At 33.3% G+C, this 9,250-nt stretch overlaps 3 protein-coding genes and 1 further gene across 3 annotated transcripts, besides 2 other annotated features; 2 read left to right on the top strand and 2 right to left on the bottom strand.

Moving 5' to 3' along the window:
• Nucleotides 1-283: 283 nt before the first annotated feature.
• Nucleotides 284-658, bottom strand: Kpol_455p17 (uncharacterized protein; the record flags this gene model as incomplete). The annotated part of the gene is made up of 1 exon (XM_001643093.1): nt 284-658. The coding sequence occupies one exon, from the start codon at nt 656-658 to the stop codon at nt 284-286; it is 375 nt and encodes a 124-aa protein (XP_001643143.1).
• Nucleotides 659-1,864: 1,206 nt separating this feature from the next.
• Nucleotides 1,865-2,479: a sequence feature (similar to exoglucanase repeat family protein; correction of possible frameshift sequencing error).
• Nucleotides 1,865-3,466, bottom strand: Kpol_455p16 (the record flags this gene model as incomplete).
• Nucleotides 2,483-3,466: a sequence feature (similar to exoglucanase repeat family protein; correction of possible frameshift sequencing error).
• A 4,151-nt stretch (nt 3,467-7,617) lies between these two features.
• Kpol_455p15 (GAG-pre-integrase domain-containing protein) lies at nt 7,618-8,004 on the top strand (the record flags this gene model as incomplete). The annotated part of the gene is made up of 1 exon (XM_001643092.1): nt 7,618-8,004. The coding sequence occupies one exon, from the start codon at nt 7,618-7,620 to the stop codon at nt 8,002-8,004; it is 387 nt and encodes a 128-aa protein (XP_001643142.1).
• Nucleotides 8,005-8,147: 143 nt separating this feature from the next.
• Kpol_455p14 (Tkp5 protein) lies at nt 8,148-8,984 on the top strand (the record flags this gene model as incomplete). The annotated part of the gene is made up of 1 exon (XM_001643091.1): nt 8,148-8,984. One exon carries the CDS (start codon nt 8,148-8,150, stop codon nt 8,982-8,984), a length of 837 nt encoding a protein of 278 aa, XP_001643141.1.
• Between the last annotated feature and the right edge of the window lie 266 nt (nt 8,985-9,250).

Below are 9,250 nucleotides of genomic sequence, written 5' to 3'. Positions count from 1 at the left end.
TTAAAATTTCACTTTAAAAAGGTATGTCTTATTTTAACACTCACTCATAAATACAACCCAAGGCACTTCTTTGTCTTTTCCTGTCCTCTCATTCTCACTCTTATCTTTTGTTACCTTTCCAAATCGTTTTCTCTTTCTATCTTTATTTTTCATTTTAAATATACAATTTAACTTATATAATTTAAGTGGAAGCAGTAAAATAGTTGGAGTAAAATGTTTATTAAAACTATAAATTACATAATATATATATATTAAACTACACATGGATTCAACCACATTACAACTAGGCAATGACACAGTTGCATCCACAGGCAGCGCCAGCACAAGCAGCACCTGCAACGGCGACACCTGCGGCACCTACAGCAGCTCCAGCTAACAACAAACAGCAGTTGTCTTTGTTTTCTTGTTTGGTTTGAGTCTTTTGCATCTTGTATATATTTGGGTATGATGGGCTGTTTCTTATGGGAAGACAGGAAGATAAGAAGATTGGAAATATCGAAACATAGAAACATGAAATAGCTATCCTATTTATATAAATTAAAATCAATGGATTCATAGTAACGATAGATAGCCAATTACTTCTCACTTCATCATATATTTCCCGTTTCAGAACAACAGTCATGCTACTTGATTGCCTAATCTGATAATATTTTATCATCTATATACAGTTATCCAATCTTATCCGGGTTTAATAAATTCGTTTCACCATCCTGATGGCATACACCATAAACCTAGAGATTCATGTATGTCCTAAACACAATCATTGACTAGACCATAAAATCTGGTTGCTGTGACAAGGACTCCTTGGGATCGGTACTGGACAGTAACTCATGTCACATACATTCTTCATTCCATGAACTCGCTTTGTTTTCCGTTTCCCAAAGAGGTATTTGTTGCGGACGTGATGTAACGACATTTTTCAGTATCGAACAAACTGGATCTTCGATTTTGAGGAACTGACAGGACTAGATGTCCTGTGGGTTGCTTCGTAAACGAAAAGTGTTGATACACAGAAAATGGAACATGACAGATCCAAACAGTAATGTGTCATATTTAGTTTCAACATTCTCTATTAGAACGATATTTAATATAACTTTGGTAGTACAGCGAATTAAACACAACCATGATGTAATATAACCATGTTCGGTAGAAATGGGATGCTGTAATGAGATTGTATTGGTATAAGATGCAATTTCATCATAAGAGAATATTAAATCGAATTGCAACCAATTGCAACCAATTGCATCCAAACTAAAATTTATATCTATTATGCTCCATTTCTAGTTTTCAATGTTGTAATATGATTTGCGTCAGAAGCTTAACCAGCACAACAAATACAACAAGCATAACCAACTGCTAACTTGAGTAATTAGATAAAATCTTTAAGTTGTATATTGGAATTATTTTTTATTTTATTAGTAACTATTCCTGCCTTGTATTTAATCCTTCTATAATTGTGCCTAATAAAAACAAGATTTAGCTTCCCACTAATATAATTTAAAATGAATCAACAATTAACTAATAACACAGAAACTGTTAACCATACCATATCAGTTTCGAACCCGCCTTAGCACTTGATATATAGATGAGTTTAATATACAATAATCAAATTCATATCCTTCCGTGTCAGCAATATTGTCGCTTCTAATAGGATTCTCATAAATGTATCATTAAATGAGATGTTGGACAGAGGTGTTTCCAGTTCAATATTTTCCAGTTCTCTCTGTCAACCTTCTCTTAGTTACTAAAGTTACAGTTATGTTAATAATACATATTCGTTGGTATCGTGTACATAAAAGTATATAAAATTACAAAGCTGGGTGAATATTCAGATCGTTTAAACAAATAACGCTATACCGCAAGTCTAGCTAATCAGCGTCAAACTCCAAGAGAATATTGAAGTTAAAATACTAAAACTCTTAATAGCACACGGCCCGTTCTTGTGTGAAGCCGCTGTGCTGTTGGAATTGGTGGAACTTGTGGAGCTGGTTGAGCTAGTTTTACCACCATACATGGAGATACTTGAACTATCTGTCTTGCTCGTTGTTTTGGAAGTAGTGGCTTTGTATGAGCTTACAACACTACTACGAACGCTCAATGAGGTATTAAGTGATGTTTTAGTCGAGGAAGGAGAACTGTTGTTATCAGAACCAGCTAAGTTCAAATCACCATTCGTATTGTAATACGTAAAATTTTCAAATGGATGTGGGAATAAATTATGGTCTCTCAGTTTTTGGTAATCCCATTCAGGTGCACTTTCGGTTTTCCAGTTCCAAAAAAACCAACCTTTATTATAAGTATTGAACCTTGACAATTGAACTTCGATAAACTTTCTAACTTGAACCTTGTATTCTTCAGGCCACTGGTCAATAGGTTTTTGAGAAACACAAGTATAACCTTCGTTATAGTCACTATAGTGATCATTGTCACCTTCATCATATGTATTATCATAGTCTGACCCATAACCTATACCATTAATTCAAGGTGTGCAATCAGTCAATGCACCGCTCCAGGAACCTACGAAAGTTATAGGAAAGTCAGGCTCACCAGTTAAATTCCTACGATAGTTATATAATGCTTCAAGATATCCATCGGTACCATTATATTGATCAAATGAATCTCCTGAAGCTTCATATAAGAAATATGGATCATCAACTTCAACTAGACGTGAATCTGACCTATAACCAACTCCTTTGTAATAGGAACTTGAACTATTGTGGAAGTCACGATCTAAGTCATGACACGTCATATTATATGTTGGGCCATTTTGCTCAAGGACAAAGGTTATATTTGGATTAGGGTTTTTGATACTATCCTTTGCGCTTTCATAGTAGTCAAAGCGATCTGTATAAAAGTCGATTAAATCATTTCGGAAAGTTGATCTAAGATTTATTGGAGTAAATGATACCTCAATTCCGAATAGAGTAGATGGATAATCTATATTTAACATATAATCATAATATTCTTTTAGAATTACAGAAATTACTTCCGTTGCATTTTCATACTCCCAAAAGTAATAACTATCAGAATCAAAATCATCATCATCATTGTAATTTGTTGAATTGTGAACTGCATACACGTTAACCAATACCTTGAGATCATATTTTAATGCCCAATCTAATGCCTTGTCAAGGTATTCTTTTTGATTACTGTTCACGAAAGGATCACTGAAAGTCTGATTGCCTGGATACAAATTAGTTGTATTATCTATTTTCCACACCCAGTACCCAATAGGAATCTTGACATAGTTGAAACCTTCTTCACTGATTTGCTTGAAGTCGTCTTCGGTAATCCAAGTTTTGAAATGATTGTCTAATAATTCCTTAGCATCATCATATCCCAATGCTTCACATAACGTGTATTCGTTGATAATAGTTACGTTTGATCCTTTTTTTTTGCCAGAGCCATGGCGTCCTTGTACGGTGATGGAGTGATGTAAGGTTCGGTAACCAACCAACCACCAATATTAATACCTTTATACTGACCATACTCATTTGGATTTACGGAAATATCTTCATTTTTGTCTAAAGCATTGGCATCGATTTTGAACCCGACAGTCAAATTGAAGACCACGCATAACAGTACAAATATATTTATGCCTAGCATATTCATACAACAGGTTGTATAGTGCAACTAAAATTCACTTGATTATATTTCTACAGAGAAATTGGCATCGAATAGTTCTTAATCGTGAAATTCCAGAAACAGTATTGGTATCTGCGATCATTCCTGTATTTATATAATCCAATTCCTTCAATTTTACAAGATTGGCAAATAGTGGAAGCGGTTGTGGAGAAGGAATAAAAATTTTTCATTCCTGTTGTCTCAGCAGTGTACCTTGTCCAGCTTCCATGGATACCGTACAGTTGCCTGGAGGAACCGCAACAACTTATTCAGGTTATCCCAGGTCTCGAGATCGGGTTATAAAAACTCTGCAGAACCCAACATCATTTCGCACTGCTACGTGGGTCTGTGCACAATCTTTTGATTGCTTTTTATAGTAAACAGTCGAAAGGAACAAGGAACCAGTGAAGGAACTGAAGAGATACCCAGTCAGTTCTTCGAAAATGTGTATTCTTTCTGTAGAGCTAAGTTAACTCATACGTTATAGATACCTAATAAGAATACGTTTAATAAGTGTTGGTGTTGCTTTTATTATTCTTTTCGTCTAAACTCTGGAGACCACTACATTTTAATACATATACGTATTATTAAAGAAATTAGATATTCTTCTTTTAATGTACAAGGTAAGTATTTTATTTATAATAATATATATTAATTTGGAATAGTAGTTACTATTTAGCATCATTAACGTTAATAAGAATGATGCTTCCCTTTTGGCGAAACACATCCTTGTTTAACCGTTTATTATTGGCCTCTATTAAGTGATTTTTATGTCAAGTGTATCATTTGTTCTAATATGTAAGTTCTGATGCCAATCGAAAGCAATAAGCATTATCCAAGCTAAATCAGGAGCTACTAAGCATCAAAATATCGTTAATGAAGTATATGGTATATCAGTTTCTTGTTATCCAGGTAATTTAAAATTCGACTTGGTCAGACACTATTGGGCTATTTCAGGAATCCTTATCGGCGCTGTTTATAATGATTATATCTTCGGTGCATACTCCGGGTTATATGAGGCCATATCTCCTGAGTTAACTACTAATGATAAAGGTGCATATGTCGTATTATTTGGCGAAGTCTGTATTCCTAGAATTTATATAAAATTTGGTATGATCAATGACTCCTACGCCAACATTTTGGCTTGGTCGAAGATATGATAAGGGAATATTTCTAAGGATAATACTATGATTCCCCCTCAACAACTTATACTATGTCATTGGGCATTAAACCCAATTATACTTCATCTCAATATCAGGAAACGTAATTCTGAAGCTTAGAAAATATATTTCTATTTGATGGTATTTTAAGAAACCTTCCTATTTTTATCTTATCTGTTGTAGACCCTCCCTAGATGATTTTGTATCTTATATGTTGTAAATAAAACTATTGGATTATCATAAAGATTCTTCCCGATTTAAGCTACAAATTATTAGATTGTGTTTCATACTCCAATGTAAAAAAAATGGTTTCTAGGCCTATGATAATTAATTGGCTTGAATTTCTTTGTATATTGTTGATCTTATTGAAATAATTTTTCCCAAGTTAGTATAGCGTTTATCTTATTTATTTTCTCTGTTTTTGTAAATCATTCAAGAGTATTTTGAATAGATAGAATTACTAAAGTGTCGTAAGTGGACATGACTTGGAGAGTATTATATGTATTATATTGTGAACGTACTATAGAGAGATAAAATTTAATGCAATTTCCTTTTTACAGTAGTTTAGTTTAAGACAAGCCAAACTAGATGATTCTTCCAGAAAATTGCATATTAGTTAAAAAAATCATATTGCTTTATATATGTATATACGACGATTTCAGTTTTCAAATTGTCACGATAGGAAACTATATATGCTTCCCAAATTATTAAAATACAATTTCTTAAAAATATATCCATTCATTACTATGAAACACCAAAAAAAGTAATTCCTTTTAAACATTTTGGAAAAACTTTTATCCACCTGAAGTATATGTTGTAGAATCAGCCATAATTCTAAGGAATACCTGTGATAAAGTTTAAACTGTATTAGATATATTTCTAGTTCTACCATGTATAGCACATAAATAAAAGGTCATACCGAATGAAATTCCTGATATCACGTCAAACAGAGAATTAAGTATATAGGCTAAGGGTGTGTGTACTTTATCTTTATGAAGTAATAGCTTCAAAGTTGTTAAACCTGCGGCCAAAAAAATTGAAATCAATTTAATTACTTCAACTGATTTTTTAGATGATTCTGTAACATCAATGATTTTCTCCTCTTTGATTGCTTTTAAGCTCTCTGGGTCTATCTTTGAATCTTGCATTATTTATATTAAATTATTTCTAGGGACTAATGATCACTTAGTCGATAGGGCTAATAATAAATTAAGGAACAAAGGCATTAACTTCAAATGATGTTTCCTTGCAATAAGTTCATTTAAGGATCTTGTTTCACCGCTTTTTTTTGCAACTGTATTCTGTAGAAATGACGTCAGAATACTATCGCAATCGATAGAAACGCGGAGTCACAAAATGTCACGTGAATTGTTTCCAGGTAATTAAGGACAAAGACTTTAATATTCTGACTAACCAAGTGACATATTACACACTCATATATATATATATATTATTTAATAGTTAAAAGATGAAAAGGCTAGTTTAGTTACAAAAAGATACAGATTATATAATTGAATATAGTACTCATTCACTCAACTGGAAATGTTTTTTTGAATAAACATATTAATTGTGAAGCGAATTTCACTTCTAATTAAGCCTAGAATCATAAACTCGATATATATATCTATATAGATGATGTGTAACTGTTAACTACAATCTTCCTTTTAAAATTATACTACTAAATCTTATAGGGTCCACTAATAACTCTTGAAACTTGTGATATTTAGTATATTTCTTTTATTTGAAAAGGGTACAATGATATTATATATTACATAAAAATGAATATGACGGCTCTTCTTATTAGATGATTTTGGTTAAACTATCATTAATTGTTATTTATTCTACACATCTCAAATGATGATATAAAAAAAGGTTTAATGGCAAATTCTTATCTACTTATTTGATGCTCTATTTAAATTTTGAATTAATCGTCAATTCTGTTGATTTTTTGTATCATTTTAACCCAACGTGTCGTTTCTCAATATATGGTTATGTATCCTAACCTTAGATCAACAATTACCATATACCGCATTTCGATATCAAAATTCTATCTTTGGAACTGTGGTGATCAAAAAATATAAAAAGAGAACTTTACTTCAAGAATATCTTTTAGGGTTTCGGGTGTATGAAAGAGAATGTTTTCCCCAAGAATATTAATATAACTATATTTTTGTAAGATCAATCTTTTTGTGTGACACCTTTTATTTGACTGTGGAGTGCCAGGTTTAATAAGGTAATCTTCTGAATATGTTGATAAATAAAATAAGTATGCTTAGTTTAAGATCTCATCAACTAATTGTGCTTCTTTGTTTTTAAATCTCAAATTAATGATCGTGTAGCTGCGAGGCAGAAAAATGACAGCGTATTCGGATTCACCGTAATCATAAAAATGTATTAATAAGTTAGGCGGTAGAATTATAAAGTAATGGGTTAACAGATGGGAATAGAATAAGTTTATTGCTTTAAAAAAGCTTCATACGAACTATCATACCAAGACTACGCCCAACAATACTCTTAATTATCGTTGAGACTAATAAAGATTAACAGTAACTACTATTTGAAAATACTGTATATTATTCTACATTATTTACATACCCTGACGGTATAACTATTCATAAGGTAGATATAATAGACATATGGCTAGATCTGGTTACATATAGATTGGCATCTATTGATCCCCAGAATCCAACACATATGGACCCTGGATACCGGTTGTACTTCACATTTGTGTTGTGACTTACAACTATTTGAAAATTTCAAACCTTCCCGTAGCACCAACAAGATCAGTGGTGTTGCAGGAAGTGTATCCATTCTTGGTTATGGCGATGTCATAATGGACAACATTAAACTACAACATGTAGCTTATGTTCCAGACTTACCGGTAAATCTTATCTCGTTTCGTCAAGCAACAGAAGTTGGTGGTTGTGAATTCATCTTTAACAAATCCTCTGTGTTTATGTCATCTCCTTCTAGAAAATTGAAGAAGGTTGGTAGTATCCACAAGAAACTATATGTGCTAGATATCTCTACTAAAGCTCCCGAAATAACTGAGCTCTCATTTGTTGCTGGTAGTGATCCAATGCTATCTAGAGAAATCAAACCTGTCTCCGAAAGCATTCGCTGGTACAGTCGTTTTGGACATCCAGGTATTGAAGCATATAATTCTTTGGCTAGAACCTTTTCTCTTCCTCGTATGCATCCTGAAAACATCACTGTTTGACCTACATGCTCGTTAGGTAAAGGATTGATCAAGAAAGGGGGGGGGGGGACTCTAGAACCACATATTCTTCTCCACTACAGTTAATCCAAGTGAATCTATGCGAAAATTTTCGTTACAAAGAGTATAAGTCCAACCGATACTTTATGACCATCAGAGATGCATACTCTAGGTACTATACAGTTATCCATTTGAACGCTAAGAAGGATGCTATTCAAGAACTTATTGATTGGATCAATCGCACAGAAAACTTCTTTTCTTCTAGAGGCGGCTACAAAGTTGGCAGCATTAAAACTGATAACGGTGGTGAGTTCAAGAATACTGTGCTACATGAGTACTTGATTTCTAAAGGAATTACTCATGAACTGACTATCCCATATAGTAGTTTTCAGAACGGTGCTGTTGAGCGTGCTCACAGAACAATTGAAGAAAGAGCCAGATCTTTATTAATTTCTGGTAGAGTTCTACCAGAATTATGGAGTGAGGCTGTATTTTGTGCAGTATATCTCATTAACCGTACTCCGGTGCCTTCCAAAAAGAATTTTATTCCGGCAGCCTTATGGGTTCAAGTCGAGTCCTTTACTTTTGATAATTTGGGAACTTTCGGATGTACTGCTTACATTTCTTTACCACCTCAGCTTCGTGACAGTAAACTATCTCCTACATCTATCAAAGGAGTACATGTTGGCTATGATTCTCATCATAAAGGATATCGAATCTACGAAATTGAAACTGGTCGAATTTTTGTCAGTGATCAAGTCAAGTTTGATAAAAATGTCTTTCCTTTGGAAGGCGTATCCATTGCTGAACTTCCTCAGAAGTATGCTACTTCTCCAATCAATGGTGTTCCATCATATTCTACAGTAACAAGTGGATCTAGTTCATATTGTCCTTCTGGAAATATTACTATTTTGTCTCCACTTCTATCTCCTCCTTCAGATTCTCCTAATGGGAATGATATTGACCATGACACCAATATGTAAGATGGTTCTCAGGAATCATCTACTTCTCCTGATACAATGGATGTTGATATGGATGATTCGACAACAAAATCCCTACCCGATGAATCATCTTAATCGCCTGTGTCTTCCCATAGTTCCGACCTAACATTTAAACCTTCATCATCGCATTCAATTGAATAACTGTATAGCACCTATAATAAGCATCTCTTATAGTCATAAGGCATTGATTAGACCGATATTCTTTATAACGAAAATTATCAAATAAACCAACCTTAATTAATTGCAGT

The sequence above is a fragment of the Vanderwaltozyma polyspora genome, genomic scaffold (genome assembly GCF_000150035.1).
Source record: "Vanderwaltozyma polyspora DSM 70294 KpolScaffold455 genomic scaffold, whole genome shotgun sequence".
Lineage (NCBI taxonomy): Eukaryota > Fungi > Ascomycota > Saccharomycetes > Saccharomycetales > Saccharomycetaceae > Vanderwaltozyma > Vanderwaltozyma polyspora.
Note: the sequence above shows the minus strand (reverse complement) of the source record. Positions and strands in the feature narration are given on the sequence as shown.